Genomic DNA, 12,342 nt, shown 5'->3' with positions numbered 1-12,342 from the left:
ATTCACTGCTGTCATTCTTTATTTTGTTCTGTGATGTTGTTTTCTCTCCAGTCAGTGCCACTTAGTGCATTAGAACTAGGCTTGGAGACGGAAGCAGCAGTTCCTGTTAAACAAGAACCAGAGACGGTACCTACTCCAGCACTATTAAATGTTAGGGTAAGAATTACTTAGATTTCGCACTACTGCTAAAATAGTTTAGGATTGTAGTAAGAAAATAACCTTTAATATGAAATAGTTTTATCTCACTAGTTCTGCTTTTTGCTCCTTCTTTCCCAACACCCTAATCTCACCTCTTACTTTGTAAAATATTTCTTTTACTCTTCTGGTAGTTATGGTGATCAAAAGATGATTAGGACAAAACAGAAAAGTTTTGGAGTTTATTTATTGCAAATGATACGAAATTCATGAAGTAAAGATGAACTACGTATTATCCGACCACACTTTTCATTTTTACGTGTTTATTTCAGCTTTTGTCTGTTGGTATGGTTTATTTTGGCTTTTTGTCTGTTAAAACAGCTTTTGTTTGTTGGTATGTCTAATTTTTATGTGGTTGTAATTGTGCTTTAAATATAGAGTTCCTGGGCCGGCTCCGTGGCTTAGCGGTTAAGTGCGCGCGCTCTGATGCTGGCGGCCCGGGTTCGGATCCTGGGCGCGCCCCAAGGCACCACTTCTCCGTCCAGTGTGAGGCCGAGTCCCACGTACAGCAACTAGAAGGATGTGAACCTATGACATACAACTATCTGCTGGGGCTTTGGGGGGAAAAAAATGAATAAATAAAATCTTAAAAATAAATAAATAAATAAATAAATAAATATAGAGTTCCTCTGACCTTACCTTAAACGTAGCAATTATTATTTATTTTTTTTGTGAGGAAGATCAGCCCTGGGTTAACATCTGCCAATCATCCTCTTTTTGCTGAGGAAGACTGGCCCTGAGCTAACATCCGTGCCCATCTTCCTCCACTTTATGTGGGAGGCCGCCACAGCATGGCCTGACAAGCGGTGCGTCAGTGTGTGCCGGGATCCGAACCGGTGAGCCCCGGGCCACTGCAGCAGAGCACACGCACTTAACCGCTTGTGCCACCGGGCTGGCCCAAACATAGTAATCATTAACTTAAGCCTGGTGGTATAAAATTATTAGACAAACTGTTTGGTTAAAATTTGATAACTTGTGATAAATGATTATTGAGACTTTTATTTAAAAGTGATAAATAGCAATCTAAAAGATTCTTGTTATAGGAGTTAGGGAGAAATAAATAGTTTGAGGAGGAAAGGAAGTAGAAACAGACTTACATTTATAAAAATATCTCAGTTGTACCTTTGTCACTTGTAGTCACAGACATATTGTTATCTTCAGATCTTTTTTTTTTTTAATTCCCCCCCGCCCCAAAGCCCCACTAGATAGTTGTACGTCGTAGTTGCACATCCTTCTAGTTGCTGTATGTGGGACACGGCCTCAGCATGGCCGGAGAAGCGGTGCGTCGGTGCGCGCCCGGGATCCGAACCCAGGCCGCCAGTAGCGGAGCGTGCACACTTAACCGCTAAGCCATGGGGCTGGCCCGCTCAGATCTTGACTCTGTTTTTTTTTTTTGGCATTTTTGGCCAACTCATAACACCCCCACCCCAACTATAAAAAATAAAATGCTATGTACCTTTGTGTTAGGCTCAAAGGTAGCACCCACATTCTCACCTATATTTATAATTCACCTGGCTGGATCATTTGTGTGACATAGGAATTTAAGACTCTGCATGGTGGTTTTATCTTAAGTTCTTAACATTACTGTAGTCTGTGTGATAGCAAACAAAGCATTGGACAGGAATCACAGAATATTAGAAATGGAAAGTGGTCCTCAGAGAGGCCGGACCTTCAGAGGTGAAGTGATTTGCCTAAGGTTATCTACCTAGTTGGGGCAGTGCTGGGATTAGAATTCCTTTGTGTTCCTAGTCCTTGTATTATATGGGGTTACTATACATCACACCTTGCTTAGCATAGTCCTATTTTATGCTTGCTGTCCCTGACAGTTATATAAAATGTCACACTGCTGCTATCTCTTATTTTCCTCAAAGTGGTGTGCTTTAACTTGGTAGTTTACAGCTAATCATATTTAATTAAAAATGAAGTGCCAATTATTAGGTAAGAATAAAAGTCATTTTAGATTTTTAAATGGCCTATTCTGTTTATGGGTATAGGCTACATTACAGAATAAAGCATATTTCAGTGGTGTGATGTGTATGGTTTTCTTTTCTAGCAGCAGCCTCCATCTACTACAACATTTGTGCTGAATCAAATAAATCAGCTTCCAACTTTGGGATCTACGATTGTAATGACTAAAACACCACCTGTAACAACGAATAGGCAAACCATCACTTTAACAAAGTTTATCCAGACTACTGCAAACACACGCCCTTCAGTCTCAGCGCCAGCAGTACGAAATGCCATGACCCCTGCACCTTCAAAAGACCAGGTGCAACTGAAGGACCTGCTGAAAAATAATAGTCTGAATGAACTCATGAAACTGAAGCCACCGGCTAATATAGCTCAACCAGTTGCAACAGCTGCTAGTAAGTCTGTTTTCAGTAGTGTCAACTGTCTGCTTTTGGTAAGATATGTCAGTGTGTTTTTAAGGGTTTGCTTGGGGTCTTAAAAGAACTGGGCATGAAAGAAGTAATATCTGCATGACTGTACACTTACAGTATTTGTACAGTTCAAGAGAAGCAAAAATTTAGAAGCCTTAGCATTTAGCTTTGAAATGAAGTGTGGAAATATCAAGTGGCTACATCAACACTGTAAGATACAGTTTTATATATTGTGACTAACTGGTTAACATTTTTCTCATTCCTTTAAATCATTGCTTCTCAAACTTTATGTGCCTATGAATCACCTGGGGATCTTGTTCAAAAACAGAATCATATTCAGTAGGTCTAGGGTGGGGCCCAAGATTCTGCATTTCTAACAAGCTTATTCGAGGTGCTGTAGATGGTGGACCATACTTGAGATAACAGGCTTTAAACTGATACTTTGCTGTTTTAACTCTGACTTTTACAGTTTTATGATTTTGCCTGTCACTGGCTTCTTTCTTTGTGGGTAGTCATGTTCTTAGTAAATTCTCTTTTAAAATACATACACATTCATTATAAAATAATTCACCATATTTCTTTGAAGAGTGAGCACCCATAAGACTTTTTTTATAACAGCTTTATTGAGAGATAATTCATGAACCATAAAACTTACCCTTTGAAAAGTAAATGGATTCAGTGGATTTTAGTATGTTCAGAGTTGTGCAACCATCAACACTAGCTAATCCATATACTTTAAGCATAAGTTTAGATTTAAAGGGAAAAAGCTCAACAATCATTTGATTACAGCTTTTTCGGAATTCGTTTTTGCATAAAGAATGTAGATTTTGTTCTTAGTTTTTCTTCTCTGGAGTGGCTTTTTTTGTTGCTCATTCATTCAGCAAATATTTATTGAGTGCCTACTGTGTGCCAAGCACTTTTCTGGGATTTTGAGGCTATGACTGGGAAGAAAACTGTTGAAATCTCTGCCCTCATGGAGCTTGCCTTCTAGTGGAGAGAAACCGACAATAAGCAAAATAAGTAAATTATGTGGTATGTCAGGTAGGGATAAGTGCTATGGAGAAAAGTGGAAAATGGAATATGGGGCAGGAAGAGGTTACAATTTTAAATGGAGTGCTCGGAGGAAGCTTCGTATTTAGTATGTTAAGGTAATTTTTAAGAGTATAATACAATTAATCTGTCTTTTTAACTTTGGTTATTTTAAATTTTAGTACTATAGTTTTAGAAACTGAAAAATGTGAACTCTTAAGAGGGACATACTTTCCTTCTCTTCTCCATTGAGCTAAGTAATGTTTGAGTCCCTGTTATATCACAGTACCATGGTGGGCACTGTTGGAGATGGTGACTTTGACCTCACTTATATCCTTTTTTGTTTTGTTTTGTTTTGTGAGGAAGATCAGCCCTGAGCTGACATCCGTGCTAATCCTCCTCTTTTTGCTGAGGCAGACCAGCTCTGAGCTAACATCTATTGCCAATCCTCCTCCTCTTTTTTTTCCCCCAAAGCCCCAGTGGATAGTTGTATGTCATAGTTGCATATCCTTCTAGTTGCTGTATGTGGGATGCGGCCTCAGCATGGCCGGAGAAGCGGTACGTCAGTGCGCGCCCAGGATCCGAACCTGGACTGCCAGTAGCGGAGTGCATGTGCTTAACCGCTAAGGCATGGGGCCAGCCGCTCAGTTATATCCTGAGCTGACCACAATTTTATAGTTTTACCGTAGGAAAGGGTGCCTTTTTTTTTTTTTTTTGTGAGGAAGATCAGCCCTGAGCTAACATCCATGCCAATCCTCCTCTTTTTGCTGAGGAAGACCGGCCCTGTGCTAACATCTATTGCCAATCCTCCTCCTTTTTTCCCTTTTTTCCTCCCCAAAGCCCCAGTAGATAGTTGTATGTGGTAGTTGCACATCCTGCGAGTTGCTGTATGTGGGACGCTGCCTCAGCCGGACAAGTGGTGCGTTGGTGCGCGCCCGGGATCCAAACCCGGGCCACCAGTAGTGGAGCGTGCGCACTTAACCGCTAAGCCACGGGGCCGGCCCCAAAAGGGTGCCTTTTTTAAAAAAAATAAATTTATTGGGACTGTTGTATTTTTGAATCATGGAGGTTCCTGATGAGTTATACTAGTACATACGTAGCATCCCATCAGGCTCTTGGAATGAGGTGATGGATATTGAATAGAGAGTTCCTCCTTCCAAACAGCTGCTTTATTTTTCTAATTGTGGGAGATAAGTTTTAGTACCTGATATAGATAATTTTGTGGCAGAATTGACTGCTTGGAGGTTGTAACGTGCCTGTGTTTAAAGTAGAGGGCTGGAGGCATTCTAAAGCAAGGAGCAAGAAGTATTTGTAGGATGATGTAGGACTAACTTTGTCTCCAGTGACAGATGTAATTGAAAATATCAGATAATCTAATCTTTATGTTTAGGTTCATATCATTGTGCTATAGTTTTATTCTCAAGGTCATTGTCTTGAGCTAACTGCAGCCTGGCAGCTAGATGCCCATTGAGAAATCATTTTAACTGTCTTAGAACTGATTTCCATTTTCTGCCATGGAGGGCAGGACCGTGGTGGCCCTGACCTAGCTGAGGTGTGGGGCAGCATCTGAAATGGCTCCTGGGAGACTTGGAGGTGATCAGCAGTTAGTGAAAGCTGCTTTTCATTTAAGTCTTTGGATTTAATGAGAAGAAAGACTGCTGCTTTTATGTGAGTGGCTTTCTGAGGATTTCACTCCTCAAATCAGCATATGCCCTCATAATTTAAAGGAGAGGACTATGCTGTTGTGAGGAAAGAGTTTAGAGAGCAAAACAAAACAGGATGGATTTATAGCTGACCGAGTAATACTTAATACAGTAACATCTCAGACAACCAATGTAGTAATTTTTAAAAGACAAACTGTCAGACTAGACCAGGGCTGAAAAAGAAACATGGTAAGTGAATGCTGAAGATAAGCAAACGTTTGTGTTGTCAGAGAGAGTCATCTTTATACTGAAAGAGAAGAACATTAAAAGTGTGAAATTCCTAAGAGCAAGGTTTTGCATGTTCTTGTCTTATCTGTGTGGGCATTGCCTCTTTTGGATTCCTTAGCCCCTTGGGTTTCTCTTTAGGTTCTGATCTCTCTCTTGAGCTCCAGTCCTGTAACTGTCTATGAACTGTTCACTGGCTCTCCCACTGTTATATTAAACAAACATGCCCCAAAATAAATTTATCTCTGTTCCACCTTCCTTATTTTGTTAACACTTTAATCCTAGTCATTTTGGAGTCCCAAGTGACAGGCCTCCCAAATATTTCCCATCTTTTGGTAGAAGAGGTAAGATGCTAATCAGTCCTTCTGGTGTGATTTTCATACTGTGATCTCAAGAATCCCAGGTACCTGGTGTGCTTCAGGGCTGCTTGGAGGATAGAGGTTAGTTACAAGGGCTCTGAACTCCTCAATCAAGCAGTACTACTTTGACTGATACTTGGATTGAGGGGTTCTGTTGCTGTATCTAAGAAGAGTTTGTAAACCACTGGTGTAGAAGAAAAGGTTCATTGTTTGGATCTTTATTCTGGGGGAAGGAGAAAAATGGAGTTCCCAAATTGTTTTTTTTCCTTCCAGAAATAATTGTTTTTGCTTTGAAAGTTAGTAAGCACCACCAAATCAGGTGAGATTGATTCTACCTTTGCGGTAACACCAGGTTTTTTTTTTTTTTAATGAGCCAAATAAAGTGCCTCAAAGTAATGCTGGCTCTTGGTATTTGTATTGAAATAAACTATCAAATAGTTCCAGTTGAGGTGTCTTTTGGGTAAATAGTTTTCAAATTTCCTAAGTTGCTTGTTTTCTAAGGTTAATTCTTACCTCCATAACGACACATAGCTTTTAATGTTTTCATTGTCATGCTTAACTTAAGTTAGTGATAAGCAGATTGGTATTCTTTGATTTGTGAAGTGGGTAAACTTTACTGAATTTTTAAAAAATGTAGGAAAAGAAATTGTTCTAAAATGTAAATTGACTCTCTTCCTCAGCTGATGTAAGCAATGGTACAGTAAAGAAAGAGTCTTCTAATAAAGAAGTAGCAAGAATATGGATAAATGACATGAAAATGAGGAGTTTTTCCCCGACCATGGTGAGTTTCAAAATCTGTATCTGTATTTTTGTATGGTATGAAAGTACATTTGGCTAAAAGTGCTCTAAAATAACCCTCAGAAAACTTTTTTGGGGGTGAAGTGAGGCTACTCAGCTACATAAACTAATGAATAAGCACTAAACCTCACTGGAGGGGCCAGCCTGGTGGCATAGCGGTTAAGTTCACGTGCTCCACTCCAGCGGCCCGGGGTTCGCCAGTTCGGATCTTGGGGTCAGACCTACTCACCACTCATCAAGCCATGCTGAGGTGGCATCCCACGTAGAAGAACTAGAAGGACCTACAACTAGGATACACAACTATGTACTGGGGCTTTGGGGAGGAAAAAAAAAGAGGAAGATAGGCAACAGATGTTAGCTTAGGGCCACTCTTCCTCAAAAAAACCTCACTGGAATAAACTAATATATACTGAACAAGGTGATTATAACTTGAATATTTGATAGGATTTAGTATTACACACAGTACTGACATCTTTTAATTGTGAATCTCGTCTGATCTGAAAAAGAGACAACGTGGACCCAAAAGTATTTGATGACTCTGTTCATCTTAGGATTAAACCTGAGCTGTCAGATCATATAATGGTCTAGTTATGGGTAATTATGTGATAATTTTTTTCTTACATGTTGGAGATACTTTGGGTCATTTGATTCTGTACATTTATTTAATAACTATGCTGTGTATAACACTGCCTGTGTGTGTGTGGTGGATTTCTACAAGAAGCATACTGCCTAGCTCCCCCTTCAATAAATGTACAATTTGACGATCATATTGTTTCAGTAGTAATATAAGGTACAGCAAAAAGTACAATGTGATCCTCACAGTAAGGGTTATGAGTTGGAGGAAGATGAGATCTCTATGGGAAGACTTCATTTTATGGAGGAGGTATAATGGAGCTTTGGTGTTGAGTATGGAGAGACTTTGAGAGGGCATTTTAGGAAGGGAGCTAAAGCATTAATAGGCACAGGGAGGTGGTGGCTGTGTCTTAGGTGACACTAAGCCTGGGTACTTGCCCTGCTGGAAGAAGTTGGAATGGTTGATTTGGGCTCTGTGGAGGGTCCTGAGTTGAGCTTGAAGGACTTGAGACTTGGTGCAGCGTGACTTGAGGGCCACTGAAAGTGGAGGGACCTGTTAGTGATTCAGGATGGGTTGGGGTCGAGAGACAGATTGGGACGTTGGTTAAGGTGTCCAGAAGGGAAGTGATTAGGGACTAAACTTGGGGGATTGCGAAAGGGATTGGAAAAGGAAATACTAGGTGACTGCACATAAAAATACCAAAGGGTTGGTAGGACTTGGAGATGGAATATGTAATTAGGGAGACAGCAGAGCAACCTGTGCCTGAGGTTTTGAACAGAGACCTGGAGAACAAGTGCTGGCAGTATCCAGTTTACTTAATGGTTGTGCGCCAACAGCTTACTTAGGAGTTGATTTTTGGAAAGTAAGAATGCATTTTTCTTTAAGAAATGCTTTATGTAGTGCTCGGGTTCCCAGTCCAGCCCATGTTTGCTCATAATATGTCAAAAGTCCTGTATTGTCCTAGCAGTTAAGAAACATCTAACAGTTTGCATACTGGTCACCTGTGGACCAAAACCAGTTGACAGGTTTTGTTTGGCCTCTACGATATTTTGAAAAATTTTGAATTTGTTGCTAACACATAAAAATCCTGATTTCCAGGTTCTCTTGACAACTCTGGGCCCACGTTCCCCACCTAGTAAGATCACACCTAGAGTTGAGTAGTGACCATCTACTTTGTGTGTTAGGCAGGCATTCCTCAGGTACCGCACTCTCCCTACCCCCCTTTATCTCCTTGAGCCTAAGGTTGATGTCACTTGCTGTTTTACATTCAGCTGGCTTAGGAATATCACCTGTCTGGTCCCTGGATTTTGTGACCCTTTAGTATTACCGACTTATCCTCCAATTATACCCTTGGTGGTTTTTTGTTTTGTTTTGTCTTTGAATTTAAGTAGAAGATGATAAGGTAGAGGGAGAAAGAAGGAGGCTGGTCATTTAGCATAGTGTGCATTCCATTTTATAGGTGAGGAAAAGGTACAAAGGTGAGGATGGGGAGGGTTCACAATTTAAGTAGTTTGCCCAGGGCTGTATAAATAAATAACAGCAGAATTGGGATTTATATCTGTTTGTTTGGCTAACCCCATTTTGTCGCCACTTTCTGAAATTCGGTGTCATTTTGCCGTAATTTCTGAGAACATTTGGAGTTTTTTGGATTATTTTCTGAGGACTCCATGAGTTGATGTTGATTAGATGTTTGTCTCCTGCCTCCCTTTTCCTTCCCACATTTGTTGAGCATCTCTGTGCTATCATATTCTGCTCTAGACTAAAATACATAAAATAAAAATAAACAAACAGAAGAGCTTGCCCTTACTTTTCAATGCCGTGTTATCCTTGGCATTACTGGTACGTCCTGGCTGGGTTTTCTCCTCTTCTTCCTCCCTTCCTTGCTATACTGGGTTTCGCAGTTGCTTCTCTATGCTCTTCCTTGAACGAAAACACATCAATAAAGAGCTTTCCTAATGGTTTTACTGGTAGTGAAAAGAGGCTTGTTCAGGGTCTTCCTGTTCCTCTGTTCCTCCCTACCTCCACCTCTTTAAGATTCTGTGGAGAAACACAAGGAAACATATGACTGTGGTGACCGTTCACTCAGTTTGCTTGAGGCAGTCTGGGTTTACTCCTGTTTTCCTGATGTAGTTACTAATAGCTCCCCATTTTACTCTCAGATGTTCCAGCTTTTGGAGAGTAAATGATATGGTTATCCTATATATGAGTGATGTTGTTCTGTGGAGACACAGATGTCTGAAGTGAATTCTCTGTTCTTCAGAAGAGCCTTTAAACTCTAGAGTTTTTGGGTTTAGGATTTGGAGGAAAGAAGACAGATGGAGGTGAACTGAAAAGAGGGTGGGATGTGAGACTGAAGCAGTTTCTGCCCATGAGGTTGTAGGATGTGCTGCTGGGGCTCATCCACCTTTTCTCCCGAAACCCCTTGCTCTTTCTGTTCCTGGAGTCGGAATGAAGAGTGAGGACTGAGGTTAGAGAGATTCGTGGGCTCAGGGAGGGTGGTAGCAAGTATTGGAAGGGAAAGTAGTTAGAGATGATGGTGGCTGGAAGGAAAGTGAAGCCCTATGGTGACCTATTTGTGTGTCGTGGATTGTCTGTGCTCATCATTGGAGGAGCAGGGAAGCCACAAAGTGTGACCCAGATTTTAGGGAACATAGAAGTGTTATGTCATGTTTCCAAGACTGAAGATTGTGGGTCTTCCTACAGAAGAGTTTTCTCTTCTTTCGTGTTGGCTGGGGTCTCCAGTCTCTGGACTTAAAATTGATTATGTTCTCTCTGTGTTACAGAAGGTCCCTGTTGTGAAAGAGGAAGATGAACCAGAGGAAGAAGATGAAGAAGAAATGGGTCATGCAGAAACCTATGCAGAGTATATGCCAATAAAATGTATGTCTTTGGGATTTGTCAAAATAATGAAAGACTTCTGGGATCCTCTTAAAACTTAACTTTCCCACACACGTTATTATCTGTTAGGCTCTGTGTCAACGTTGGTACCTCATGATTTGACAAGTATGAGCTTTGTAGTATGTTTTAAACTATGTTTTAAAATATCTACGTGAAAACTTTACTGTAGGTTTTTTTTTCCTACACAGATTTAGAACTTTGTTTTAAGTTGAAGCCTTTTAAAACCAAGAGTAAAAAATTTTGAGTTTTATTTTGTTTCAAGTTAATTTTGCTCTTATCAGCAGTGATTATAAAATCATAGTAAATTGCAGAGATGTAAATATGTATCTTAGCTTTATATAGTTTATACAGCTTTTGTAGAACAAATTATAAAAACATGGGAATCTTTTCTTTTTTGTGTGTGAGGAAGATTGGGCCTGAGCTAACATCTGTTGCCAATCTTCCTGTTTTTTTTTTTTTCTTTTTGAGGAAGATCAGCCCTGAGCTAACATCCGTGCCAATCCTCCTCTTTTGCTGAGGAAGATTGGCCCTGGGCTAACATCTGTGCCTGTCTTCCTCCACTTTATATGGGACGCTGCCACAGCATGGCCTGACAAGTGATGCGCCTGGGATGTGAACCCGGGCCACCAGCAGCGGAGTGCGCGCATGTAATCGGTACGCCATGGGGCCAGCCCCATTTTTGTTTTGTTTTGTTTTGTTTTTGTGAGGAAGATCAGCCCTGAGCTAACATCCATGCCAATCCTCCTCTTTTTGCTGAGGAAGACTGGCCCTGAGCTAACATCCATGCCCATCTTCCTCCACTTTATGTGGGATGCCATCACAGCACGGGCCTGACAAGCGTTGCATCGGTGCACGCCCAGGATCCGAACCTGGGCCGCCAGCAGCAGAGGGCGCGCACTTAACCGCTACACCACGGGACCGGCGCCCCCTGTTTTTTTTTTTGCTTGAGGAAGATGGTCCCTGAGCCAGCGCTTGTGCCCATCTTCCTCTACTTTGTATATGGGAGGCCGCCACAGCATGGCTTGACAAGCCGTGTGTGGTGTATAGGTCCACACCTGGGATCCAAACCTGGGAACTCTGGGCCGCTGAAGCGGAGTGCATGAACTTAACCACTACACCACCAGGCCAGCCCCTAAAAACATGGGAATCTTAAAAATAAAATGTGATATTTGAATTCAGTGGTTTACATTAATACCATTTCTGCCTTTTTTTCCATAAGGACCATGATTCATTTTTTTAGTGTCCACTATATTAAGTTAAAAATTAACAGTTTTTAGCTTTTGTATAAAGTTTTTCACTTTTTCATTCATTATATGGGGGTAATAAGATGAAAAAAGAACCTGTGGCTAGAATTTGTCTTTTATATACTCTGGGTTTGTATCAAAAGCCACCACTGGGCCGGCCCCGTGGCTTAGCGGTTAAGTGTGCGCGCTCCGCTGCTGGCGGCCCAGGTTCGGATCCCGGGTGCACACCGACGCACTGCTTCTCCGGCCATGCTGAGGCCGCGTCCCACATACAGCAACTAGAAGGATGTGCAGCTATGATACAACTATCTACTGGGGCTTTGGGGGAAAAAAATAAATAAATAAAATTAAAAAAAAAAAAAAAGCCACCAGTAATACCACTTAAATCAAACTAAAAATCTCTACCAACTCTGTATGGACTCCCAAGATCTCCTACTTTTCTGGTTGTTTAAAATGAAATTTACGTTGTGGTATATGAAATTCTGTGGCTTCCTCCCTACCTCCCACAGTAGTTTTCACAAAAAAATTGAAAATTTATTCGTGGACCTTTATTTATTTTTTTTTTTAAAGATTTTATTTATTTATTTTTCCCCCAAAGCCCCAGCACATAGTTGTGTGTCATAGCTGCACATCCTTCTAGTTGCTGTATGTGGGATGCGGCCTCAGCATGGCCGGAGGAGCGGTGCCTCGGTGCGCACCCGGGATCCGAACCCGGGCCGCCGGCAGCGGAGAGCACGCACTCAACCGCTAAGCCACGGGGCCGGCCCATATTCGTGGACCTTTAAACCAGAGGTCAGCAAACTAAATCTGGACCACTACCTGTTTTAATAAATAAAGTTTTATTGGAACGTAGCCAAGCCTATTGGTTTATTGGCTATGGCTGCGTTTATGTTGCTATGATAGCAATGTTCAGGAATTATAAAAGAGACCAGATGC

General features: G+C 41.2%; 1 protein-coding gene across 5 annotated transcripts in view; it reads left to right on the top strand.

The window, feature by feature from the left end:
* The window catches only part of SBNO1 (strawberry notch homolog 1), a 61,719-nt gene that overhangs the window by 9,921 nt on the left and 39,456 nt on the right, over positions 1-12,342 (top strand). For 3 of the 5 annotated variants that reach the window (XM_087423407.1, XM_087423403.1, XM_087423404.1), the window contains 4 exons: positions 52-156; positions 2,249-2,561; positions 6,573-6,673; positions 10,048-10,144. In XM_087423407.1, the coding sequence (XP_087279533.1) occupies positions 52-156; positions 2,249-2,561; positions 6,573-6,673; positions 10,048-10,144 (616 nt within the window). The remainder of the gene's footprint in view (positions 1-51; positions 157-2,248; positions 2,562-6,572; positions 6,674-10,047; positions 10,145-12,342) is intronic. The other 2 variants (XM_087423405.1, XM_087423406.1) reach the window with 2 other exon arrangements.

This window comes from Ceratotherium simum, chromosome 35, assembly GCF_057802395.1.
Source record: "Ceratotherium simum simum isolate JZ-2026a chromosome 35, ASM5780239v1, whole genome shotgun sequence".
In the NCBI taxonomy this organism is placed as follows: domain Eukaryota; kingdom Metazoa; phylum Chordata; class Mammalia; order Perissodactyla; family Rhinocerotidae; genus Ceratotherium; species Ceratotherium simum.
Note: the sequence above shows the minus strand (reverse complement) of the source record. Positions and strands in the feature narration are given on the sequence as shown.